Source organism: Cloeon dipterum, chromosome 1 (assembly GCF_949628265.1).
Source record: "Cloeon dipterum chromosome 1, ieCloDipt1.1, whole genome shotgun sequence".
In the NCBI taxonomy this organism is placed as follows: Eukaryota; Metazoa; Arthropoda; class Insecta; order Ephemeroptera; family Baetidae; genus Cloeon; species Cloeon dipterum.
Window position 1 is genome coordinate 9,908,237 of NC_088786.1, and position 27,751 is coordinate 9,935,987.

The 27,751-nt window shown below is 39.8% G+C and overlaps 1 protein-coding gene across 7 annotated transcripts in view; it reads right to left on the reverse strand.

Annotated features, from left to right (window-relative positions):
* Nucleotides 1–1,457: 1,457 nt before the first annotated feature.
* Nucleotides 1,458–27,751, reverse strand: part of Pde11 (Phosphodiesterase 11) — a 47,018-nt gene continuing 20,724 nt past the window's right edge. For 3 of the 7 annotated variants that reach the window (XM_065476573.1, XM_065476574.1, XM_065476571.1), the window contains exons 3-21: nucleotides 11,698–11,917; nucleotides 9,934–10,597; nucleotides 6,269–6,376; nucleotides 5,626–5,763; nucleotides 4,857–4,967; nucleotides 4,700–4,800; nucleotides 4,582–4,645; nucleotides 4,386–4,520; nucleotides 4,232–4,332; nucleotides 4,064–4,163; nucleotides 3,917–4,003; nucleotides 3,384–3,551; nucleotides 3,202–3,314; nucleotides 3,055–3,160; nucleotides 2,902–3,002; nucleotides 2,703–2,841; nucleotides 2,182–2,256; nucleotides 2,038–2,121; nucleotides 1,458–1,880 (exon numbers count right to left, since the gene is read on the reverse strand). In XM_065476573.1, coding sequence (XP_065332645.1) covers nucleotides 1,743–1,880; nucleotides 2,038–2,121; nucleotides 2,182–2,256; nucleotides 2,703–2,841; nucleotides 2,902–3,002; nucleotides 3,055–3,160; nucleotides 3,202–3,314; nucleotides 3,384–3,551; nucleotides 3,917–4,003; nucleotides 4,064–4,163; nucleotides 4,232–4,332; nucleotides 4,386–4,520; nucleotides 4,582–4,645; nucleotides 4,700–4,800; nucleotides 4,857–4,967; nucleotides 5,626–5,763; nucleotides 6,269–6,376; nucleotides 9,934–10,597; nucleotides 11,698–11,870 — 2,706 coding nt within the window. In that variant the 5' untranslated portion in view covers nucleotides 11,871–11,917 and the 3' untranslated portion in view covers nucleotides 1,458–1,742. Of the gene's footprint in view, nucleotides 1,881–2,037; nucleotides 2,122–2,181; nucleotides 2,257–2,702; nucleotides 2,842–2,901; nucleotides 3,003–3,054; nucleotides 3,161–3,201; nucleotides 3,315–3,383; nucleotides 3,552–3,916; nucleotides 4,004–4,063; nucleotides 4,164–4,231; nucleotides 4,333–4,385; nucleotides 4,521–4,581; nucleotides 4,646–4,699; nucleotides 4,801–4,856; nucleotides 4,968–5,625; nucleotides 5,764–6,268; nucleotides 6,377–9,933; nucleotides 10,598–11,697; nucleotides 11,918–20,366; nucleotides 20,628–27,751 lie in introns of those variants that run through there. The other 4 variants (XM_065476578.1, XM_065476575.1, XM_065476576.1 and 1 more) reach the window with 4 other exon arrangements.

Genomic DNA, 27,751 nt, shown 5'->3' on the forward strand with positions numbered 1-27,751 from the left:
TTTCGCTGCATTGATTATTTTGCTTATCAGGAGAGTAATTGTTATAACTTATGCCTTTACTGATCCGATTGTCAGCCAGAATGAGCGACCGTTTAGAGATTATGTGAACGTGTTTACAAAAATGGTTAAATTTTAAATGAACACCAAGTGATGTGAGCTCACAGTTTTGCAAGCATTTGTTACATGTCATTTGCATATTATTCCGCCTGAGTGATGTTTGGTGTCGAGTGCGGGCTGATTTGCGCCTACATTTGACTCTCTCGCGCATTGCAATGACAAGCTCATCCAGAATTTGGAGGATTTCGAAAGATCTCCGACTTGCTACTTGCTGGTTTGCACCTTTCCAGCATATGCGTGAATGAATTTCATGGGATGAAAGTCTATAGCGCTTCAATAAAAAGACCACAGTACAGGGGCAAACACGGAGCCGGTCCTTTTCTGGACCAGTCTTCCTCCAATGAGGCCCATGTGCACCCATATGTTATTCGTTCTCGATGTTATTGGGTTGTTCGCTATCAGGAGGTTGCCCATCTCAAAAGAGGTGAGCCGATGAAATTAACTTTGTTCATACAAATTGGCCAAAGACTCACTCTTAGTTACTACCGACTTTTACTGATGAACTGTGCTAATCAACCATAGGGGTTTTCAGTGTGCGCATGGATTTGAATTAGATGTTTTCAATGCATTTGGAAAGCACACATGATTATGAGATTAGCTTTGGATCATTATATTCAGTTGAACCACAAACGGTAACATTTTCTTAGTAAATAGCATGTCAAGAGATTATCACAGAAATCCATTGACAGAACAATGGGTCACCTTACAATAAAACATCTTCTGTCCGCAAAGAATATCAAGATTACATGATTGATTTCGTAACCAAGTATTTGGGATAGATAATCAGCGAATACGGACCCTAAGTTCCCTTTTTGAGGCTTTCTAAATACTTTAATTTAGTTTGTTGATGACTGCGAGCTGTTGTTCTTGACGGGACAATTGAAGCTGGACTGATATTTTGAGTACTCTTTCAAGTTGAAAGTTGCGGTGGGCTTTAGATTGCAAACTGATGATTAATTCTCTTCTTACTTTCTCCAGCATTCATTAAATGTTTTAGTTGAACTCTCACTCTGAAACACTAAATGCTCATAAATAATTTACAAACTGTTAAATAGCTAATTGGTCAGTGAGATTTTTTCCGAGCTTTAAAATTGTTTAACAATTAAAAACTTGCAAGGTCGATGCTGATTTGAATGCAAAATGCAAGAAATTAAAAAAATCAAAGGGTTACCATTTTAGATTAAATATGATAAAAATTTTGGCATTTTGTTCTTATTTTGAGGCACATATCAAACAGAACGAAGAAACCTTTAAATTTTTTATTTAATTGCTGTTAATATGGCATTGTTTTAATAAAATTAAACTTGATATTAAGAAGTGATTAAAATTAAAACACTCAATTTGTCTGGTTTAATAGCGAGTTTTCATTTAGTTACAATATCCTGTCTTAAAGCACAAAAATACATTCACAATGTATCCACAGAACGTTCTATCTCAACAAATGGATTCTCCAAAGGTTTGAATGATTCTTGTCCATTCTTTCAAAGATTTTACTTTATGAAGGAAAGAGTAGACTTTGGATGGTTAAAAATATTAAGTCTTGTGTTGCACTTCATCACTTTTAATTAAGTGTCACTAGAAGTTGTGGTAAAAATCAAATAAATAATTGTTGCACTTGTTCATCGTCACTGTCGACTGTCTTCACCATCTATCACTTTTCTTTTCTGAGTCACATTCACTTCTGAGAGTTCCAGCCAATGCATCTTGTTTTCGCGGACTCTATCCACCAAGGGCTTAAGTGTAGGAGACAAGTCAGCAAATGCCTGGAAATAAAACAGCTCATTTATTGTAAAATTTAACGTAATTCAATTTATTTTTAATCTAAATTAGCTCAAATGCTATATCACTTTCAAGCAATTTTATATTTTAATCAATCGATTAAATAAAAATATAATTCAATATCAAACTATTAGTGCATACCTCATAAATTGGTAAACAAATTGAGTCGATGAACGCTACTTGCATAAGTGGCAGCTGGTCTTCCTTTTCCCTGTTCATCATATCCTGTGGAAAAATACGGATCACATTCGCATCAACATGATCAAATGAAGAAAAATGACTCACAATTGGTGTAATGTTCAGTTCCTCTCTTTCAATATCACCTTGCTCAAAAAACTCGCTTGATACCAAGTCAGCAACCTGAAACACGTCATAAATATTATTCTGGAGAATTTAATTCGAGGTGTCTGGCCATCAAATGTTTGTTGTTTATCCTGCTAAAATGATGGAATCGGAGATATCAAATCAAGGGAAGCTGTTTTTTTACTAGGAGCAAAAATTCAGAACGTGCACGCAATTTAAAAATTACTATTAAGATTAATTATGCTATTATTTAGAAATTTGTGTATATCTTTGGAGATCAAATGATATTAAAAGTAAAAGTTATCTCGCTGGCATTTTAGAAATACAGTGATCAAAACTCCAAAGTTATATAAACAGAAACATACATAATTATATTAAGGGACAAAAAACTGCCTCTAATAATTTTTTTGGACATGAATTAAAATGATCAGTGCTGTCTGCGAAAGGCTAGCGAAAATAAAATTTTGCTTCACACGAGAAAAAATTAATGACTGTGTACTCACCCTTTTTTCAATTTCCCACGGCTTGGTGATGGCTGCCAAGTCGCATACAGTCATTGTCATTCCGCGGAGTAGCTCCCTGTTATCCTCGTGCACCCAGTTATCGTGTGTCCGCACAACGTTGAAGAATGAGCCTCTTTTCCTGCGGGTGAAATTAATTATTAGGGTCGTTGTGGCACTCACAGGTACAAATAATGCTCACCTAAAATAGACTGCTAGATCTGTGGAGAGGATGGCGTCCTCTAATACTTTCACCACTCTTGAGTATTCTTCAGACGAAAGGTTGCCCAAAATTTGGTTGCCCTATTAGCCGAGATGTCAAATTAGTTAGCATGGCCAATGACTGATCAATTACCGGACTATTTAAAATCATGATGCACTGGTCAAAGTGGTGGTGTTCCATCGTGGAGGTAGAATAAAGTTGCGCCAGCGGCGAGGAGGCTCTACATACATTCCACCGTCAGAGTTTAAATCATATTTAAATCTTAAATCTATTAATTACTTGATTTGAAAGGAATTATTGGTCCCTCTATGGTCCAGGTCGTGGCAGAGGCAGGCAATGACGAGAGCTAAACATTCTATGTCGCCGAATACTTTCCACCATTGTGTGGCCTGCTGGGAACACGGCGCCAAATTCAGCATTGCTCATCCGCAGGGGGGAAACGTCAAAACAGATTTACTCACGCTGATGATTGAGAACATCATTTGCGCGACGTTGAATGCGTGCCTCCAGTTGTGGTACGTGACGTTGCGATAGTTCTTTTTTACAGAGGAGAGCCACCTGCACAGCACCTCGTAGTCAATGTGAAACCTTTCGATCAGGTCGAGATCCATAAACATGCGCAAACACGCCTGCAAATTTGAGCCAAAATTAACACATTTTTAGCCACTTGTTTTTCCATGGTAAATTTATTTGGTCACTCATAAAAAAAATTGGTTTAACATCATGATTTTAAATTTTATTTTAAAAGTTAACTTTAAAGTTATCAAATAGTCATTGCAAGGAGCAGTTTTCCCAGTATAATGAATTTAGTCTGTTGGATGCATCAGTCAAATGATTTTCTTGCCAAAACAAATTTTAAAATTAGAAAAATTTGTAAATTAAAATTATCCATTTAATACATTTGTAATTAACAAAATGAATAAAAGTGAATTCATATTTCGCAGATATGCCCTCATCGCGAGTGAACAATTTAAAAATATATTTAAGTATTTACCTTAAGAGTTTCATCGTCCGACATGTGAATGTCATCAAACGTAAAATCGAGAAGGCGGAGTTTTTTACTGGAAGGTACAACGTAGCTCTGTGGAAAAAACCAGAAGAAATTTAATATTTAGAGCGTTGACAAAAACTCAGCGTTTACTTTAAGTCTGTGTGCCTCATCGAGAGATGCTGACGCGTGATAACTTAGGACTTCTAGAGTGACACTCTGCTTGGCCATGGCGACCACAGCCTTTTCATACCTGTAGCAGAAAATAAAAGTTGGGTAATCCAGGTGATTTCATTTCACGTGACGCCAGAAAGCACTTACATGTGGGTGTTGTGGATGCCCATTCCGCAAAAAATTGAAAAGGCTTCGACAAAGTTCTCATCGTTTCGCGTAAATGCTAAGTCATCAAACTTATTCACTAACTGCAACAGACTTGCTTGACGTGTGCTGAAATTTTAACGGACTGTCGTGTTACCTGTATGACGCCTATAATTTGCCCCGATGAGTTTTTGATGGGCATGCAGAGAATACTTTTGTGTCGGAAATTGGTCCCTTCGTCTACAGATCTGTCAAAACTCTCGTGGCTGTAGGCGTCCGCAACATTTAAAGTCTGCAATTATTTAAAATTTAATTTTAAAGTTCTTGCGAGGCATTAATTAGAAAAAATTCACCTCTCCCGTGGTCGCCACATAACCAGTCACGCCAATGTTAATTGGGAATCTGCTTTCAAACGGACTGAAATAAAAGGCTTCATTTACAACCGCTCGGCAACAACGTCATTAAACTTGCCTTGTCCTTGAGTCGACGTCCTCGCACTCCATATCGCTCGCTTCGAGATCAAAAACGCGGGAGAAACTGCTGCCTTTGGAGGCCTGGTGGAGCAACAGAACCTATTGGACGGTCCAAAGGGTGAGTTGGTCATTGAGAATTAAATAGATGGGCTTACCTGAACGCGCTGGCACTGGATTAGGGACTGTGTGTGGGTGAGGATGCGGTATACCATGTGCTCAATTGTACTCTGCTCCTCAAAGACCATGCGGGCCAAGTCCAGCAAGACCTGGAAGGAAATCAATGGATTCACACTCACATTTTTGGAAAAATGCGTTTTCGAAAGAAATTAGACTACAAAGAAATTGTAGCAATAGCAGATCAACTAATAAAAAGATGTATACTGTTTGAAAATTCAATATTAAAATGATAGCTGATAGGAGTGTGAAGTGTCTCAACTGCGCCACATTATGCAATTTCAAATGTGAATAATGTTTAAAAACTCATATATCTCGCAAGATTTTAAGTGTAGTTGGACGCAGTGTGTGCAATAGACAGCTCATAAAAGTTGAATGAAAAGCCTGTCAACCTCTATCACCCTTATCCTGTGCTCGCCTGAACGATCCACTATACAAAACGCTATACATCGCAAAGCACGAGAACCATAACAGCCATTGCGCCCACCATCCCCGAAATTTGCGTTTTCACGCTGGATCCGCGATCATTAATCAGCGAGAAAAATGTATACACGAGCAGCTGCCAATAAATCCGCAGCAGCAGGAGACAAAATCGAAAATCGGCAGTGGGTATATCCGCGGGAGCTGGAATCATTTCTCGGCCCACCAGTAAATCTGCTGCTTTGATATGCGCATTATATTCGGTGCTTACGAGCTTGCAGCTCGGCGAGACAGAACAAATCTGGGCTGAAACGCATATATAATACTTGCCTGATTACGCTTCACTTCCAGTTGACTCGTCTCGTAAAGCTGTGCGTTCCTGAGACCGATGCCGCAGAACTGGAGGTAGCTGGCAAAAATCTTCTCGTCGTTGGTGGTGAAACATGACTCGCCCTGCTTGTTTATGACCTGCCGTCAAGAAATCACATTTTTATTTGCCATTTTCACGTGTCAACGCGTGAGCTGAGAAATGGGCTTTGTTGGGTCTTGAGTTTCACTTATTTATTTCGGGAGCGTTGACAGACACGGCACGTGCAGAGTGCGAAATGGATTTGCTAACACCTCAGAGCAGTAATTTACACTTTGTTGTCTGCAGAAAGTTCTGCATTTGTTTGGGGAAAAATTTGACTCTGCATAACGCAGGAAAAAAATAATCATTCACAATTTAAATCTAAAAAAAATACGAGGAAAACTAATCAAATAGCCATCTCACGCGCGAAACAATATAGAAAAGTTATTTTCGTAGCTCCGAAGAGAACGTCTTTTAAGCAAAATGCTATTCAGAACGACAAGAAGTGAAATTTAATTAGCAAAAGTTTCAGAGCGCAGTTGGGAAGACGGCTTTCAGTTGGAATAAAACAAGACGGATATCGATTTTCCCCTTGGGCCAAAGTTAAAAGACAAATAATCCCACCTGTGCAACACCGATCACTTCACCGTTGCAGTCTTTTATTGGCATACAAAGTAGAGTGCGCGTCCTGTAGCCGGTCATTAGGTCAATGTCATGGTTGAATCTGTTGTCCTGCAACAAAGAAGGCAACATAATCAGGGCGAGAGCATGTTGATCTGCAAACATTGATTGAAGCTTCGTACCCTCATCCTTCTTTTTCGTGAGATATTATTTATCTTTGCTATAACGCCTCTCAACTCGGAGCGTCAGCAAAAACTGATTAGAAAAGAGAAAACCATTTTTCTTACTCAAGCGAGGCGCAAGGGGAGCGAAAGGAAAAGCAATTTAAACCTATTTTTCGGCAGTTTGATGGATTGTTTTCAATATAGGTTGAACGATATAAAATGTCTTACTATCGGTCGCTCTCTTCCCAAGGAGGCTGCTCTATTATCTTATGAATTTCAACTGGTGTATTCAGAGAGCAAAATAAAAATTCTGGGTAGCTCCCAGTGGTTAAAAGATATAGGCGGGGGCTGAGGCCGTTTCCGAAAATTGCGATCCGACGTGCAAATGCAAAAGCTGTGCTTGATCCGTTTTTCTATTAAGAGAGCATACATAGCCAGACACTGCCCAAGGCGGCAAATGGAAAAACGCCTCGGAAAATCGGTCAATCGTGTGTGTCGCGTCATAAAACGAAATGTTCGCCAGAGTGTATGACTAAAAATAGTCTGCATAAGGGTGAAGGGGAATTCACTTTCAAGTGATCCTGATATTGTCAATGGGATTTTGCAGTAAGCCAGAGCGAGCAGAGTGAATATAAAACGCTCCCAAACACATATACATAGCGTCCTCTGGGTCACGGGCGATTAAGGATAAAAATAGCTAGGTCGGTACACTATGCTTGGCCACCAAGGGAAACAGACGACCGTGCTGGGAATTCGCAATCTATGCTTGAGAGCATAGAAAGTTGTTGGCTTAGGCTTGCTCTTGCAATTTCGCAGAAGCACAGACGATATTCATCATTATTTGTATTGATCGGCGGCGTAACTCATGTGTGAGAGCTCAATGCTATAATAATGCATGGCGCAGTGGTCAGGGTCTTAGATCACAAACACACATCATGAATTGACTTTCAAACAACTTAAATAAAGTTAGGTGGTCTACACATGCATGCTTTTTTTATTTAAATTTAATGTGATAGGAGTTTTGATTCAAAAAATTTAAAATGTTCGATTTTGGAACTTGTTAGCTCCGTAAATATGCCATTGTTCACAAATTTTTTAAATTGACTGTAATTGATAGACGTAGAACAATAAACAACTATATAAATATTTATTTTGTAATAATATTACCTTTTTCCGCGAAAACTTTATGCTTCAAATCAAAATTTTATCAGTGCACTTTTTGATTTTGTAATCAGAAACTGAAGCCGAGTTTGATCAATAAAAAAAGTGCGCATGCGAACACCAAAAAATATCGATTTGAATGCTCAAACATTTCCTCAGAAATTCGCTTTGAAAACCAGAATTAATGGCAAAAATTGTGCAATCATCCTGTTTATAAAACCAACGAGTTTCAAGACAAAAAACCTAACAAATAAGTATAGTTCTAAAATATTTTTGCATCAAAGCAACCATTAAGAGGGATAGGACTTCAAAAGTGATTTAATCCGTTTTAAGTGTTGCTCAAAAGTCTTACAATTATTTGCACATTTGATTTTTGAAAGTTAAACGGGCGCAAAGTAGAAAGCAATCAACTATTTTAAATCCTAAACCAGATTATTACCCCTTTTTAACTAAACATTACATCAAAAGAATCCAAGTCTTAAATGAATATTACAGTGACTATACTTACGCTTGTAAATTATCAAAATGATTCGTCTAACGATAACATTTACTTTTTCCTTTTATAAACAAAATAAAAAAGAAAACGGTATAAAAATCAGGTCCAAATCATCTTAATAATTCATCATGAGCTTTAAAAGGCAACCGCTTTTAAAATGCTAATTAATGTCACATTGTAACTTAAATTTTTGGAAAAATATATAGAGCAGGAAATATGTGTACCAAAAAGATGACAATTTCGCACGCATTAAGCGGTATAATGCTCCATAAAAGGGACCACTCCAGTGGATAGTATGTATACATTAACTGCTCTCCCTCTATGATCTTGTAAAAAAACTCTGACCATTAAGTAGGCGGGATAATTAATGGTGCTCTTGGTGTGCGAGGAGCGTGGTGTCTCAGAGCGGTAGACAGGGTAATAGTCCCGTCGTGTATGCCATATATTTTAGCGTGGCGCGCCGAGAAGTGCGGCGAACGCACGCTTGCTCTCTTTTCTGAGTGAGTCTCACATAGCCGCAAAATCAATAAGCGAATAATCTTTCGGGACACTCCTCGGTCACGTTTGAGGGAAACAGCCAAATAAATCATCGCGGGAAATTGCGATCATGCCGAGTTATTATTAATAAAGCGGCCGGCCCGCGACGCGCCCACAGAAATTACTTAATTTAAAAGGGAATAAACGCGATCGCGCGCGCCTTGTGTTCGAACAGGGCACTTTCAGGCAGGTCGTAAAACGTGCACGCGTGGTGGGCACAATTTTGCAGGAAATTATTGCCGCTTTCCGAGAAAACAGGAGAGGAATGGAATACACATTAACCTGTTATAAGCGAGGCAAATAAGCAAAACAGCAGCACGGCTCGATTGTAAAGCTCTGCTACTTTTCACTAATTAACGCTCCTGGCGCGCAAACTATTAATTTCTCTGCGAGTTAATTAACAATGTATACATGTGCTATGCTAATAAACAAAACTGTGGTATTGGTTGCACAATTTTGTTTTATTTGGAGCTGAAGTTTCTCTTTTGACATGTTGTAAAATGGGAAAATTAGAGCGAACGTAGTAATATTCATGAACTTCTGTTTAAAAAAGGTTCTAATTGAGAGGGTCGGTTTTTTTTCTTGAGCTCTCCACTCGTTACAGGAACGAAAAATCAGCGCAAAAGAATAATTAAGGGCTTTTAAAAGTAAACATAATATTAACAACAACCATTTAAAAAGAGCCTTAAAACGTTTAAGTAAGTAAAAGCTGTGTGTAAAATTAGAACAGTTTAAAAAAATCCACTTAAAGCATTTTCTTAGCCTTATGCCTCATGAAAATCTCATGAAGATCGAATTTTGCAATAAATTAACAAGTTACGTAAAGATCAAAATTCATACAAATTTGAGAATTTTTCCATTCCCCTCACCTTTGGATATATAAGCAGATTAGATTGAACAATCTTACTGCAGTAAATAGTCTCAAAATTCTTTCAAATGAAGCTATAACTACAATTTTCACGCAAAAGAAACTAAGGAGTATAGACTAGACTAGTAATAGTAATAAATAATAATATTTTTAATGGGGAAATAAGTCTCTAAATACGAGACATTTTTCTGTCATTGTAAGGCCAGTGTTAAACTTTATCAAGAGACTGTCAAACAATTTAAAAAAATTAATACCATAAAAAGTTGTATTTCCCTATTGAGCAACTTCGAATTATGTCTAAATTGGCAAGATAAACCGTCTGGCACAGTGTGCTTCAGAAAAATCCAACTCCTGAAAATTTTATCGAATGGTTTCCCCTTTTGACGCAGATATTGCTCTAAAAAGGCCATTGGAAATAAAAAATAAAAAAACACCCTCTCACCTTGTATGCATCAGGGATGTTGACCTGCTCGCCACTCTCAGCAACAAAACCGACGATGCCGTGACCCCACTGGATCTTAATCTCCTCTTTCTTCTCCATCTCTTCAAGCGTGGATCGGGAGCATACGTCGAAGAGCTTGGACACGAGGCAGCGGCCGCCGCAGGTGCTGCCCTGGACGAGGAAGAGCGAGCCGCGGTCGGCCCTGAGGAGCATGCTGACGTTCTGTAGGATCTTGTGGCAGAGACTGCGCACGTCCAGCTCGTTGCAGATGTCCTTGACGAGCTCGAAGATGAGCTCCTTCTCGTCCAAGTGGCGCAACTCGATCCGCGAGCGCCGCTGTCCGGCCTGCGCGGTGTTCGAGTTGTGCATGTTGTTGTTGGTGGCCATGTGGTGCGTCGACGTGCAGTTGCTCGTGCTGTCTGGGCTCGGCGTGACGAGAAAGGTCGGCGTGCCGTCGATCGTGGTCACGATCGGCTTCAGCAGCCCACCGCGCTCGAACTCATGGGCGGAGATCTTGCGCACCGGAGTGGTGGCTCCGCTTCCGCCGCGCGATGAGCCGCCGGTCGGCTGCGTCGGCGACTCGCCCGTGCTGCTCTGCGTCATCGACGACGTCGACGTTGCGTGAGTTACCAGCCACGAGTCCACTACTTGGCGCGTTGCTTTTCTGTGAACACATCAGTACTTCGTCACTTCCTGTTCAACACTGCCCAATTTGAAATTTTCTTTTTATAGCCGTGCTGTGTAAATTACTAAAACATATTTGCAAAAATATGACAGACAGAAGTGTGGAACTGCTAAAATAGAGCCACAAAACCACGGGGAAACGGCCGGGGTTTATAGTAAAAGTTTATTTATGTAAAATATATTATCATCTTTTTCGTTTCAATAAAAGGTGCAAAGCAGGATAATATTTTCTGCCTTTTGTTATAATGAGTTGGCTGCGCGCTTAGTTTTTCAATAGTTTTTCTGATACATTTTGCCAAGTAAAGGTATTAAAATGATCTTACATTGCGAAATTTCAAGCAAATTTCCAATAAATCACATTGTTAAAGATTTTTTCGTTTCCTTTGAGTTTCATGAATCTTGGAATAATTGCCGAACTTTTTTGCGGGGAAATCCATCCTTGGTGGATGTGACTGGAATGGAAGATTTCATTTCGTAGCTGTAGACTGAATTAAATTTATGCCCAATTATCTACCCGCGAAAATCACGCGGACAAGCTGCTTTTCAATGGCCGGGAGTTGCACGAGCGGACTGATAAGGACATGTTGATAGTTCCCAAATATTCACTTATTATAATATGGACAGAAAATCTTCCGTCTTTGATATTCGTGTCCAAATTTCACTTAAAAATAGAGTTACACACACCGTGCGTTTGTAAAAAAATTACAGCATGCATTGTCTCAAATAAAATATATTTTTAATGATGCAAATATTTGTATTTTAGTTTGGGTCGTGTAGGGCAAAGGTTTAGCTGCCGATCCGCAGTGAAAACTGTTTTTATATAGTTTTAAATTCAATTGAATGTTAATTTGTGCTTGTTATATTATGCTTTCTAAATAAAATGACAAAAATGGCAGTAAATTTGTACAAAATTTCATGCATGAGATTTTTTAACAAGAAAAATGAGGTGAATTCATCCAATCATTGTTTTGAAACAGCTGAGCTATAATGATGGTGTTCTGGATAGAATAACTTGTATTTTGGATACTATTTATACAAAAAATCTAAAACAAGCAGAAAATCACGCTAAATTGTGTTAACCTGAGGAAGTAGTCCTGCATGAACTCTGGGTGCTCGTCGAGCCATGCCTCGACCTTGGCGCACTCTTGGTCGTAGTACAGCAGCGGCGTCTTGGAGGCAGCATGCTGGTGTGCTCCGCCTCCGCCGCCCTCCGCCCCCGTGACGACTGTGCTGGGGGCCGTTTCCGCCGTCATCCTTCCGGTGGGACGGTCGGTCTCGACCTCCACACGCAAGTGCGGACCTGAAACAATGGATAATTTCTTAATGCAATCGTACCGTTTAATTGAATGTAATATGTTATTATTTTTTTCTCAAATGAATCAGTTCTTCTCTCCTGATCTTGAAGTTTCACAATCAGCACATTTTAACCTCATTTATTTTCCCTGCCCATTTTAGGACAAATGGTTGAATACGACATGTGCGTATATAATTTGTGTTAGTTAACAACTATGATATTGTAAAAATCCATTGGTTTGTGGCCTTTGTGGTAATATCGTTTTGAAAATATATAGTTGAACTGTTGTGGTGAGTCCTTTGACAAGGGTACCTTACGGCTATGGCATTTTAATAATTCTATATCCTATACATTTAAAAGAAAACTGTACATCAAGATAAATTCTTCTTTAGGGAGTTTCTGCCTCTGGAAGACGAAACTTTTCAAGATCGACTATCTGCAGTAGTTATAATATTTTTAATGTACCACGTCCTCAAAGCTACCAGATACAGACGAGTATAGGTTGTTCTTGGAATGATAACAACAAACAGCATTTTCCTATCCTACTCTCTGTGTCGTCACGGATTGTAAGAGTTAGTACTACAAGATTATTTTACTAGTGAGCATCTTAAAAGAAGTTCTTTGTTCACGTGTCACCGGATAACAATTGATATGAAACGATAAAACGGAAAGGCAGAATATTGCAAAATACTGTGCCAATAACATTCCACTTACTGGATAACTTCTTTGTAACCCGATGACGCCAGTTGTTGAAATTAACAAGGAAATTGAAGCGCAATGCTCTCTGAACAAACAACTTTAATGCAAGGAAACGGATGCAAGCGAGTAGGGCAAGCCGCCTTGGGCGAGCTGCTTATGATTCATATTTAATTTTACGTCTTTTCCATTGTTCAAAGAAAAGGTTAGAAATCTGATCACTTTGCGCGGGTGTGAAATCGTGTGCGTGGCTTCAGTCTTCGAGTTTCCGCATCTGCGAATGGCAAATGGGCCGGAAAACGCACGCCTCGGGAGGTTTCATGAATTTTTCAGACGCACATCCAAGCAAAGGAGCATGAGAGGGATGAATAGACGCGCGCTCATCACCTCTGACGCCGGCTCGCTCGAGATATAAGTTGCGCACTTTCTCAATTTATTCACATTCTCGAATACATTATGGCGTCGCTGAACCAACAATATGCGGGGTAGGTGGCTCGGCTCCCGCTGCTCTAAGTAATGGAGTGACACACGCGAAATTTACGAGCCAAATATTAAAATTCGAGCAGCTGGAATAACAGTGTGTGCGCCGGCAAGGAAACAAAACCAGTGTTTGAGGCTTAACCGAGCTCGGCAAAAGTGGCATGTGGGAAATGCACCAATTGTTTGAACGAGCGCGGACGTTCGTTTTGCTTCCAGGGTTTGTTCCAATTTGCTCTCACAACCCTTTGTGCTCGGCAAGCTGCATTAATTCTGCGATGGCGAAACTCCACGAATGACATTCATTCCAAGAACGTAATTAGCAAGTGCAAAATTTATCAAAGAGAATTGCTAGGCCGTTTTCTTGGACTGTTGTGAGAAATTTCCAATCTCACAAAATAAGCAGCTTAACAATATAAAATCATATCTTGGAGGAAAAAATATATCTTGATTAAAATAAGGGGAAAATGGGAATGAAATTGCAGCATTTTGTTGGTACAAATACAAAATTTCTTTTCCCTGAGAAATGAATGGTAAAATTATTGTGTGTTTTAATGTTTTGACTTTTAAATTTCTTCCGGTTTTGTCCATAAGAATAATCATAGCATATTTAGATCGATTGTTTAGTTTATATTAGGGATGTGCAAATGAATATTATTTATCCCCCGCACTATAGTAAAATATCCACCAATTTTTTGTCCAGATGGATTTTTATAACAGAAATCCACGTCTATGTCAGTTGCTGTTGGTCCTAACTGCGAAGTCTATATCAAGGACTCTGGCAGTCAAATGCGATTTAAATAGTTGTATATTTGCCCGGATAAAATTACAAATCTCTTCAGCCAACAATTGAGCAGTCGAGCCAAATTGATCGGAGCCATTTTGATCCACCCACTGCAATCAGAGCAGCTTAAATTGCGATTGATCTTATTTCATCCCCGGCGCACCCTTGCGCGAGCTTAAACTGACGTGATTTTCAATAATCTTGCGCTACCACGTCAGCCTGCACGGAAAAAAAGCAAGCTGGCTCTTCGTTTGCATACGAGCAGCGCGCAGTAAATAATGATTATCCTGCTGGCAAAATCCCTTTGAGGCCGTAAACCGCGCGCAGCTCGGTTAACGAGAAAAGTCTAAATTGCAAATTAGATGTTTATACGCGCATAATAGTCGGTCGAGCTGGATCCCCAGCGCGGCAATTTCGCCGTGAACGCCTTTTTCACAAACTGTCTGGCGGCAGCCGCCTTTTCATTGAGATTTGAATTCAGTGGGCTGGCTTAGCGCGAAAAAAGAGAGCGAATACACACACTCGCCTTGTGCCATTATCTACCTGCCTGTTGCAAAATTGCTTCGTTGTCGGATGTGTGCACAGCACAAGCGTTCCTCTTTGTGCTGCCTGCTGAACGGCTGCCTGCGTGCCGCGCACTTTGAGTCTATCAACTTTCCTTCAAAATAGCAGGGGTTGAAAAAACCCGCAACCGCTGCGTAGCTTGGCTATTCATTCATTTATTCATTATATTTTATCCTGACGCTGACTTTGAACGACTTGCTGAAAAGGTTGCGGCCGTTGGGCTGAAACGGACACAAAGGAGAAGTCAGCCCGCTCGTTTTGGGCTAAAATGGTTTTTCCTACGTCATATTAATAATCTCTCTGCGGAGATCTTAAAAATACATATGCGGACGTTGAAAAATATGCTGAAAGCCAGACAGAAAAATCAAGTTAAATTGGTCGCCTTGATAAAAACGAATGGGATAGACAAAGACGGCTGCCGGTATAATGACGTCATCATTGTTGAGGCTGGTAAAGACTGGGGTTCAACACTTCTCTTGCCCTCATTTTCGGTCTCATGTGAATTTCTATTCAAACTAACGACATTTCGACAAACTGCCTAATAAATCAAGGCGTGGGGACGTGGAGCCGTGACAGATTTGCATATTTTGGATAATTAATTATAACAATGAGAATATCAATTTTGGACATTTACAAATACTATACAGTTTGATCAATTCTTAACCCGTAAGTAGTTCGGGTCTTATTAGTATGAGATCAAGTTTATAAAATGTTCTCGCACAATATCTCATCCTAGTCGGAGAGAGAACATTTGGCTCGACTGCTGTCGTGCGAGGCTAAAGATGCAGTGGGGGAGAAGGTGCAGTAAGGGTGCGTTTCACCTTTGCACTGCCACCTGGCGATACAGGTTTAATGCAAACTAGTTATTAGGACAGTGTAGTGGCGAGAAGGCGCCACAAAGGAAATCAATCTTACTCAGCACAAATGGAATCTATTGTTCCTGCTCAGAATTTCTACAGCAATTTATTTGGAAATTTTCGTGATTTTCAACATTCTGTTTTTCATGTAAGTATTAAATTTCTGGAGAGTCAATGCAATCGAAACGCCATCCTTCGTGCACGAGTCTACATTTTGCTACACGCGCATTCCCTCTAACCTCCTAACCCAATCAATTAATTTGATTGATCTGCAGAATTGCTCGCCGGTCACCAAGAATAATACTTGTAGTCGTTCTCCGTTGATCAAGCCAGTGGTCAAACAAGAATAATAAAACGAACACAGTTTGTAGGGGAGCCACTTGCACGCTCATCGCGAGGGAATTCTACACACTCTGTCCAAATTGATTCCTGTAATATGTATTATGAAAGATATGGAATGTCTTCATTGGATTAAAAGCGTTAAAGAGTGTTTAAAAGTAACGTTTTCCGTCTACACGACAAAGAGTCAATTTATATTATAAAGTAAATATTCTTCATTTGTCTTGTTTGTTGTAAAATCGATAGTAATTCACTTACAGTCTTTTGAATCAACTACGAATTTGAAAGTATATTGATCGGATTGGTCGGTAAAGTATTTTAATTGAATTGTTGTCACAAGTAATTGAAAAAATATTTGAACGTCAAAAACCAAAGTTCGTGAAGCGTATGTAAAACGTATTTGTTTATTTTGGATGTGTACGAGTTTCTGACTGTCACTTCGAAAACGAGCTTGGCTCTTGCTATTGGTATTCCGTAAGAAAATTCCTAGAACTCGCTTTCTGATAGAAAAAAGCAACTCTTTGCATAGAGAAAGAAAGCAGCTAGCTATCTAGGTGAATTTCTAAACCAATCTACGCTGAGGATTCGATGCCAGAGATGGCTATCTTTGCGCCCAGGAAGCACATCACGTATGGCGACGAAACAAGCAGTGAGTGATTGCCCCTTTGCGCGTATGCAGCAAATGCAGCACGAGTGGCACAGCAGGGCCGGCTAATAAGGTTAAATGGGGCTGGCTAGCCGTAGCGAACGCTGGCTGCTTTTGAAACGAACGAACGGCCGCACGCCGCCGCGAAGGTTGTTATTCAATTCATTGAAGGAAAAAGTTATGCTGCATTCTCAAAGGCCTATCTCACGTCTGTCCGAGTGAGTGAGCCCGAAATCATTTTCGCTCGCTCAATGCAAGCGCACAATAGCCGGCTCAGCCAAAAATAGAACTCGCGAACCGGTGAATGAGCGGCGAGAGTGAATGAATTCGGCACGCCGTTTTTGTCATGCACCTTTTCATTGATCAAAACAAGCGACAGGATCCGGCTTATAGAGTTCACTGAGACGGATTCAGCCTTTTTTCGCCCTTTAAGTTCGCCTTGGGCCGCCGCGGGTGCGATTCTGCTTGAATTTCTCGCTTGCATAACTGACTGCAGCCTCCGCTGCGCGCTTTTGGCCTGGATTAATTCTCTGCTGCTCGCTCTTTCTGCTCAATGTTAGAGATGTAATAATAACTTTCCCGCTGAGCTGCTCGTTTAAGCAGCGAAACGGGAAAGACGGCTGATTACATCTTTTATATGCATTTATGCCTGTTCCATCGTAAGACTGTTGCCGTCTTTTACTTTTGCGGTGAAATGTCAAAAGCACATTAGAATGAATTTGCAATATAAAATACTCGACTGCAATATATCAACCACGAAAAGTGGGAACGGAGTCGTAAAAAGACGCAGAGCTGTAAAAAGTCGAGGCGGCCCAATAAAGGTGATATGCACGTAGTATCAAAGGAAACTCGCAGATATGACGTGCAGAACTGCTTTTTTTACGATTTTCATACTATCCCCTCACATCCAAATTTAGACATATATCTGCATTCTTTTGCTGGCTGAGACCCGGGATTTGAATTTTCAAGCGTTTCAAAGAAGCCGAATATGAGTTAAGGTTTTCCAGGATTCAGCGCGGCAGTTGTTTAAAGCAAACTCTCAAATAAATGTGCTTTCATTCACATTAATTCAAGAATGGCTCTTTAGCATTTTCAACAGGACAAAAACGCTTAAGCAGCCATTTACGCTCGTGCTGCTTTCAAAACAACCGTTGTCTGAATCAATCACGAAGTGGCAGTAAAAAGCGAAAGCAATGAAAGAGCTCTCAAGATTATGCACTTGGCACCAACTCACAAGAAGTGTCATAACTCCTCCTTTTTCCTATTGCCCGCCTGCATTTGGATTCGAACAAAATGCCGTGAGTGTGTGTGTGTGTGTCCACGCCAAACGGAGCGAACATGTGTCTTATCTCGTTATACACTCTTAACTGTAAACACACGAAACGCGAGAGAGTGCCTGCATTCTGCTCCCTCTAACTCTCGGCAAACAAATCCGCCCTGCGCGCTGCTGCAATTAATTCTCTCATTTCATTGTTCTAAAATTGCCTGCGAGCACTTCAACGACAATCAAACTCTAGGCACAATGTTGAGGGCTTGCGAAAATTAATAATCCTGTAAGCACAATTCCTCTTACTCTTGTTTGTCAGCACAATTCCCTCTTTACCATTGACTGTTCGTTTTGCAAAGAGATGTACGGATTATAAACCAAGTACATCAGCGCATTACTTATTGTTCAAGGACCCGGATTGCTTTTGAAATGCAATGCACCACTCCATTCAATCGAGAAGAAGAGCATACTGAGCGAAATGGAATTCAGACAAATGAAATCTCGAGCTAAATTAAGCGCTACTGCGTAGTGCACTTTGCAAAAAGCACTATAGCGTAAACAGTGCAGCACTTGGGTCTCATATTGTAACAAACCTGGCTTTATTTCGAAGAAGCGGCGGAATCGGTTTATTGGAAATCATCTCAGCGAAAACGAGAAGGTTCTGCTCAAAATAGGTCGCAAGGCACACGATACGGCGGCAAAACTGCAGGCAATTACGAGTGCAGTGTGCGAGGCTTCTTTCTCCAATTCAAACTCTGGTGTTTTCCGAAACGTGCATGTGTTTGCGTGCAAGGCAACAACGAATTATGACAAGCGTCTTAAAATAAATACACTCACGTGCCAATTATTATTTCCTATTTAATGCGGTTAGGAATCGGCCGGTGCAATGAATCACTACAGTATCGCGGGGTGTCGCGCTGAGTGATTCACGTCAGCTGGGGCAATGAACGTGTGCGTGTGTCGCAGCGTTTTCTGCTAATTTCGAGGCCTTGCATGCAATTAGAATAATCGAATTCCCTTTTGTCTCCGTATTAACCATCAGCAGGCGATTGTTTCGAAAGACGCGTGATAAAACGCAAAAAGGACTCACATAAACGCAGCAAACTCCGCTATTCCAGACCAATTCCGAGTTCAAAAGTTGATGAACTCCCATTCACACAAATTACTTCCTCCAAATCGACTCAAAGCGAGCGTTCGGTTGTTATCTTGCATTTAATCGTACAAAAATGGAATCGGTTTGCATGTGTGTGCGAGTAAATTCTTCAAAAGTTTCATATTCATTTCCTTTCCTCAACTCAACTTGTGGCTGATAGCACCATAAACATTTGCAATGTATAGTTCCTGCCGGACAGTCAAATATAGATTTTAAACAATCTTGTTTATCTTATCTTTTTATTTTTCCTATTTTCTAATTACGGAAACTCCAATGCACATTTAGAAAACTATTTGCACCTACATTTGATTGCATTGTAATGACGAGTCCATTCAGGTTTAGAAGGGTTGCGAAAGCTCTCCTACTCGCTTCTTGCTAGTTTGCACCTTTCCAGGATTTCACGGGACGAATGTCCAATAAAAGACCCCGGTGCGGGGGCAGAAACAAGAGCTGGTCCTTTTCTGAGCTTCCTCCAATGAGGCCCGTGCTCCCAGGTTATTCGTTCGCGGTGTTATTGGGACACGGAGTTTTCGCGAGTGGTTCACTATCCGTAGTCACCCATCTCAAAAGAGGTGAACCGATCAAAAGAGGCTATTTTCTCAAACCAAAATATTTAACAAACAAAATAAAAAAAGGAGCAAAAAACTATATGCTATAGAAGAAAGGGAGAGAAAATTATGGATTTCCTCTAAACATCAGCAAAATTGTATCTTGAATGAAGAATAAATAAACAGGAAATGATCATTACAATTCAAATGAAATTATTGAAAAGGTCAAGTTAAACTCAAACCTCAAACAATTTACTGTATAAAATGCAGCAAACATTTTGTTATATAAAATTAAAATACAAATTAATACTCAAGAATCACGTTGAAAGTGTTTTTAAAATGAATATTTTTGATCAGGACGTAAACTTGTGTTGACTTACATTTTTAAATTGTGGTGCGTAAATGGTCCACAAAGAATAATGAGATCAATTTGAAATTCCTGTTTTGGGAATGAAAAATTGCATTAAAAATAAAGTAAGCCAAAAAATACGTGACCTTTTTTAGGGGAAATGGGAGTTTTTTGGTTCACTACGTAGGAGGGATTTTTCACTAGGAGCTTTTAAAAATCAGTGAATTTAAAAAAGCCTCTTTGTATGTGGTTTACGAGCCAATTAATTCTCAATTAATGAAAAATATAGTAACATGATTGTGTATATAGTAATTATATTTTGAGTAAAAATGTCATATTTTCGGGGAGTAAACGACTTAAATATTGGTTCCATTGTTATAACTGGCTTACTAATTTTTCTCCAAAAGCCCTCGAAAACAATTAAATATAAAAATTTTAAGAAGAGATCTATGGACAAAGTGATTTGTTGTTTGATTTTGTTAAGACGAAGCTTTCAATTATAGAAGTGCTATGAAATTATAGCAAACAAACACAGTTCAATGAGACTGTGTGATAATAATTATTTGCCTTTGCAAGCGACGCATTAAATTCAAGACCGCCAATGTCATTAACAATTATCTTCCCTCGAATGCACACGGTGTGGTCTTGAAAAACCAAATAACAATGCAGTGTATAGTTTAGGTTCTTATCTGCCTAGTCGAAGGGGGAGCTCATCAGCGGCAAAAATTGGCGAAACAATAAATTAATAAAGCGAATGACAAAATCGGTGGCCTACTTTTGCGTCGTCCGAAGTGGAGGCGCGCATGGTGTCGGGCGGGCCCCTTGGGCCGCACCTTGGAGCCGCCGGTCCCCACAGCGGTGCGCGGCCTGTGCAGCAGGGCCGCGGCCGCGGGCGGCGGCACCGCGGACAGGAGGCCGTCACCGCCTTCAGCGGGCTTGTCGCTGCCACAGCCGCGGCAGCAGCAGCAGTCGCCGAGACAGCAGTATGGCACCGTGGTTGCCGGCCGATAAGCGAGCGAGCGGGCGCCGACGACGTTTCAGCCAGCCAGTCAGCCAGCGAGCGAGCGAGGGGGCCGCGCGCGGGTCGCCCTCTCGTCAACCAGACTGCCTCGCTGATAGTCCGGCTCGAGCCAGCGCTCGCTCGCCCGCTCGCGGTTTCTCCATTCAGCTGCGAGAGCATGCGCCTCCAACCTTGATGGCCACACACTCTTTTTGACATGCACCACGCGTTTTGCGCTCTTTTTGGCCGCGCCAGCGCCGCTGCCGCCACCGCAGACGTCCCACCGGCGGCTAATTGCCCGCCGAATCTCGCTTGCTCGCGAACGAGTGCATTCTTTCGTAATTAATAGTGTTTGCGCTCACTTGTTGTTTGCTGTCGCCTGGCATTTTTACGAGCCTTTTTAATTTTTTTTTTCTTTTTGTAAAATACGATACTGCCAACTTCTGGGTAAATACCTCCTGCGATAGGTGGCCTGAATAGTGGCGCAAAAACTGTGCAGTAGCTTTTAATTAAAAACGTGTGACAAATGTAGAAAAGAACAGGCCTCTTGGCACGGCGGTATTTAATTCCGTAATTCACTCTTAAAGTGCTTAGCAAATTGTTGTTATGACATCATCGGGTTTGCACCGCCAGTGATGTCAGCGCTAGCGGACGGAAACAAGCAAACGCACGTTACAATCCTCGTCATTTAACTGTCAAAGAACCTCTTTTGGTTTATTTGACACAAAAAACATTATTTTTTCTGTTTATCATGACACCACGTATTGAATCATCTGTATTTATAAGTTAATATCTGTTATTGTTATAAAAAGCAAACAATGTTATGTTTTCATAACTTCAAATATATGCCAAATTATTTTATTCTATTGTTTTTTTTCATGGCAGATGGTCGCTGGATGTTTTGTCCTATTTTAAAATATTAATAAATATTAATTGAAATCTCGCTGTTTCCCAGTCTTTTGGATTAGACTTTTGTTTTAGTTTCAAAATTAAGTTTATTATGGGCTGACAGGGCAACTCTGCCCTAAATCAGCACACATCCATAAAGCAATGAGACAATTATGTATAGGAACAACATTTGGAAGGAAGTAATGATTAATGGTAGCTTGAGATTATTGCTTCTTCAATTTTCTTCTTGAACGTTATTTTATGGTGAATTTAATTAAAAATTCAAAGACTAAATCGATCAAAAAACTGGGGAGAAACGTAGTAATACACGTTGATATTTTTCTAATTTGAATTAAATCACTTTAATGCATTTAGACTTTTGGGGGCCGAGATGGCATAAATTGATTTTCTGTTATTTTCTAGTGCACTCTATGTAAAATTTTCATAAAAAAAGGTCAAATAAAATATCAAATTTTTGGCATTTAAAAAAAACGCTCGTCTGGTTTTTGAGGTTGATAGCGTTTTTGACCCTCCTATATATTATGTAATATTTCTAACCCTGGCCTTTCCCAAATAATTCAACCACGTCCTCCATCACTTTTTGACCGCGGAACACAAAATTTCATGTACATATAAGCGGATCAAACAAAACCGTCCAAATCCTGATTATGGTTAAAGCCGTTCATACAGATCGTCAGACAAAAATTGAAAAATCACGTTCAGCGGAGCTCGCTTCGTTTAAACATTCGAATTCGACTTTTTCCAAACGGAAAATCAGGCGGAAACTCGATGCGATTAGCGTGAGCAGCGTCACGAAGCGTAATTTTCTTCGCACATGACAGGCACATTTCAATCAAGCTAATTGAAAATGAGTTCCACCTCTCTCTGCATGGAGTACGACCTTTCGGAGCTGGCGCACTTTTCAACACCGATGTAGCATTGATTTACAAGGACGGAAAAACTCATTTTGAGCTACAGCAGCAGCAGCCATTATGCTGGCGCAATGTTGTGGTATTATCTTACACAAATGCCAAGATAAGCCAATTAGTAAAAGCCGCTGAATGGTGTGCGTGAGCGTGCGAGTCAGCCTTCCTCTCGGATCAAATTTTCCAGCAAGAGTGTTTGCTGCTCAACTCACCCCCTGGAGAAGCAACCAACGAGCCGAGCCAGCAGGGAAGACATACAAATCGGTCAGCCAAATGTAAAAAGTTTTTTTTGTAAATGAGAAGATCGATAAGCACAAGTAAATTACACTAAAAAGACTGAATATAGCCAATAAATGAATTTGTAGCAAACTTTATGGTAAAATGAATCAATTGAAACATAAAATTATCAACGTCCTTATTTAAATATATTTCAAATCAAAGTTAACTAATTGATCAAATTTTCATGACAACAAAAATTTAGGGTGGAAACGCAAACACGTCATGTTAATTGGTTGCTAAATATTTGGATGATAAAACTACAATTATAACATATTTGCAGATGTGAATTGTTTCACGACAATTGAATTGATTAAATATCGAACCTGCAGAGCTATGAAATTTTCTGGTGCTCTAAAAGCTCGATTTTGATAAACTATTCATGCCTGTTGAAACGGGATTTTCCTTAAACTGAAATTGAACCAATTATCTCAAACCAATTCTCATTGGGGAGTTGAAATTATCAAAAATTGCATCTTGGTTTGTAGCACTAATCTCAAACTCGCGCTGCAATACATAATTGGACGATTTGTTGGTCACCTAAAACAAATATGCGGGTACTAAATATATATTTACAGGCGGTGACCGTAATTAAGCTTGGGCATACGGTAAATATCGACGTGAAAAGCCAATTTGTGCAAAAATAGCACATAAAAGACATCATAAAAAGGAATATTGTTTGATCTTCTAGCGTGGGTCGGTCTAATAGAAGAAAAGGAGGCCGTAAACAACACTCAGGCTTAACAGCGAAGGAAAATAAAAGTCTCACCTAAACAAGTAGCCCGAACAGGGGGCAAACAGACGACCAACTGCGAGATGCGCGCTTGTATGCTCTTCGCATGGGTTAATTAATAAGCAGGCACTAAATTGTAGGGGCCACCACAAGCACATCTGGCGCTAGCCGCACTAACAAACAGAACACGTTCTGCTGGAGAGGGTTTTTTGTTACTTTAGGCCGAAAACTCCGCGATTAAATAAATAGAGCTGCTTTTTGTAGCCAAATGAGGAAAAACGGCGCCACAGGATAAATATGCACAGAAAGTTTCCGCATTTTTTTCAATTTAGCTCTTTGTTTTGCCTCGTGGTGAAGTACATTAAATTCAGAACACCAGTGTATACGAAATTTTCTCCTTCACAACTTTTATCAGGTAGTGCTTGTGTTTGTTCGAATCGTTCCCTTCTCAGAATGCTTTATTATGAAATCGTGTCACCATTTCCACGTTTGTAGGAGCTTGGAAAAAATTAACTTCCCGCACATATGTAAATTAGGCTGGGGGTCTCTTTTACTTAACAATTATTTAAATCAACCGTTCTTTCGTAAATTAATCCTTCGTGTTATGATGACGTCACATCGGAGCAGAAGGAGACTTTTGCGCGGTGTTTGGCCTAAAAAGGGCATTTCAGGCTGCCAGAAGTTTAGCCCGAAGGAACCCGTCAGCGTAATATATTTATACTCACAACGGAACAGATTTTCACGCTTGACATTCTCAGTGGGCTGCTGCTGCTTTGTACACGACTCCAGAGTGCAGAGAAACTTTCAATAATCGCGCGCTTTGCCGGCGGAGTGCCAGCAAATCTCGGCGTCTTTGGCCACAGAGCCGCAAGGGAGCGATGAAACGCAACTGGCTTTGATCTGAAATTTACGACTGCCCTATTCCAGTCGATATAACATATCACGACGACGCATGATTGTTTTTCAGTCTGCGGGCAACTCCATCAACACTGAAAGAACCAAATACACAAAAGGGGTGATCAAATTTTAGCTCAGATTTTTTTTAGTTTGTGGAATACACCATTACCTTCAGCAAGTTATCAGGCGTTAAAATATTTAAGGCTGCATAATTCAAGAAAAACTGAATGCTATTAATATTTTAAGAATATGATGAAATTATGTATACCTAAAATATCTTAATTGTTGATAAATAATGACAAATTTTATTGGTTGAAAACTAGTTGTTTAGAAAACTGGTACGAAATATATCATACTTCAAATTCGCAGAGTGGATCGATTTATGCCATAAAATGGTATGTTTATTTTGGTCAAAAGACTATTTTTTAAAATAACAAATTTTTATAGCAAAAAAGAGTCAGAAGAATTGTGACAACCTCGCGTGCTTCTACCTTCATTGGCATATATTAAGAGAAACATATAAGGGTTATTGATTTCTTTCTATTTGGAATATAGAGTCAAACATAAAAAACATTGAAATTCGAGCGTGCTCTCTTCTTGACAATTGAAATCGATCAAAGTCAAAAGGAGTCTCAATTCAAACGCTCTCGCCAAAAGTAAATTTAAAATTTATGTTCTATAGTATATATTGTTGTTTATTGTTCATGAAACATATATTACATTCAGAAATAGACAATCATTAAATTACATTAACAAAGGCATAAATGACAAGCAGGATCTGCATAACCGCGCGAAACAAAAAGTTGATTCAACGTTGTCACGTAAATTTATGAAGTTGCCTGAAGTAAAGGAAATTGTTGAGTTTTATGTCCGATTGTACGGTCAAAAAATTGAGTTTAAGAAGTGCTAAAGAAATTACAATTATTTTTTATCTCAATGAGTAAAATATTTAATTTAAAAAGTGTTATTACAAACTTCCAATCCACTTCTTCCATCTTTTAACATCTCAAAAATTGATTTAAAACTATTTAGAAATTGGGAAAGCGTTATGTTTTTAGTCAATAAGAGAGATAAGAAATTTTTGCAATATTTTTCAATGGATGAATGCACGTGCGATGAATAAAAGTGTTCGCACAAACAAGATCACTTTTCAAACTGTCTACATTGTTGTTTATCAATTAGCTAATGATAAGTGGTGTGTTTTGAACGGTGCAGTTTAGCCTCTTGAAGAGAGTACGCCTGCCGATCGTAATCAAACTTCCAACATGTGCGCAGTTCTCAGAGACATGCACGATTTTCCAGCAGCAGCTTTCGAGGGCCAAGGCAAGGGGTTATCTCATCTCGTTTTTATGCTCTCATTATTATTTTCGAGGGTCAAACCCAGCGGCGTCGTATGTCTGGGGATGTTTTGCTAATACGGAAAGGTGAGTGGATGGATGAACACGGTGTCGTGACTGAGACAGAGGAAGAGCCCCTCGAGGCCCATTCGTTATGCCACCTACGTGTCATTCATCAGGGCTAATCAATTAAGCCGCACGAGAACAGGCCATCAGCCTTTGGGACCAACACTTGTAATTATATTTCGACCCAGCAGTGCTTGCTGTGTCATTTCTGCTGCGCGCAATATCCGTCTTCTGAGACTTTATCTGCCGTCAGCAGCGTTCGACTGCACACTCATTCCATTTTGGTCTATGCAAATGTTGAAAGAAATGTGGTCGCCCGATTGGATCTGACGGCTGGGTGGCCGCAGCGGCACCACCACCACCACCACCACTGGCAGCAGCAGCGCAACTTTAATAACGCGCAGGGGGTAAACATGACGGGACCTTTTTTGGTTGAGTGCCTTCTCTTGCTATTTGCAAATATTGACTTTTGCGTTGCGTAATGTGTTGTTTTTGCAAGTTGCCATTCAGATCTATCTCGACTGAAGGAAACTTTATCCCTGTTACGAGACTGGAAAAAAATTTGGACTAACTCAGAAATGATATTTTATCAAAATCATATCCCCTATTTAACCCAACCAAACCGAGCTGAAAATAATTTATACATTTTATATTTTGTGCAAGCGGCAGATGTGAAGATTTGAAATGAAACATTATGTCGCAAGTTCTCATTCTCACACTGGAGAGTAGCGCTGTTCATCAACCTCAAGCATCATCAGCAGTGCTTCAACGCAGCAAAACAAATGAAATCTGCAGCAAGGTGCATACCGCAGAGAATTAAATAAAGATTAAATTTAGCTCAAGTGCAAAGTAAGAGAGAATAGTGATAAATTTGTGAAAATTACAACTAAATTTGTGACGCTCAGTTGATTTAAATCAATTATTATTTTATTTGATTCATTCGCTAAGTGTTGCAATTCAATGGTTAAAAAGGAACTAGTTTGCAGGGATGCACAATTATGCTCAAAAAATATCAAACATATTCCATTCATTGAAGATACATAGATTCGCGATTTCACTCTTTATCAGCTCCATGTTTGGGTTCTATGCTCAAAAGTTTTATAATTGCATTTGGCGGGTGCCGAATGCTATTGTGTGCCAAGAGTTAATTTGGATTGACTCCAAAAGCCACTTTACAGCTCTACCCGTGTTGAATTCCTCCGTTGCAAAACTCGAGCGAAACTAATTAATCAGTCCTTTGCCTGTGTGCGACCTTTGCTTTGAAAGGATATTAGCATGCTTCTCAAGCTTGTTACGCCTGAAAAGCATTGCGTTAATACGGCAGGGGAACATCGGGTCGGTCTGCTTCAGTAATTTTGCAATGCTGATTTTCCACTTGAAAAATTAAATTTTTTTTCTTTGATGCAAACCTCATGTAGCAAAACAGAGGCCTGATTTTCTGTCGTATAGTTTTGCAAAATATATCCTCATATAAATTAGTTAAATAATAATCGGCATCATTTCCCCATCAATAAAAAGAGTGATATATTTGTCCAAATAAATTACACGTTGACTGTATGGCGTTGTGTTGTTTTCTTTTTAGCTTTAAGCTTCAGAATTTAGAATTATGAAATATAATTTGATATATTTTATTGGTACATACCCCTTTGAAAAACATCAAAAAACTGCTTTAGGCTGTCAAAGAAAAATAACATGATGAAAAACTGGTCCGAAAGTTCAGCATTGAAGCAGAAATCATCAACTGGTGGCAACTCCCACCCCGCCATCGTTTTGTGCAACACATCTTAATAAAAATTCCTGAAATAATAAGCAAGCCGCACGTGTCCTGCTTCCCGTCTCATTTGTAGCACGCTCATTACCCTTTCATATCTGTCACACTGGCTGTGCATGGTTTAAATTTGAGTGCACTTGAACATCAGCAGCACAGGTGACCTAAATTCGGTTCATTCAACGACGCGCGGCTCAGCTACTGTGCCCGCCCTGGCTTTCGGGCCCAATTGTCAGCTCGAGGGGAGCGCGAGGGCGCTACTTTTGTTT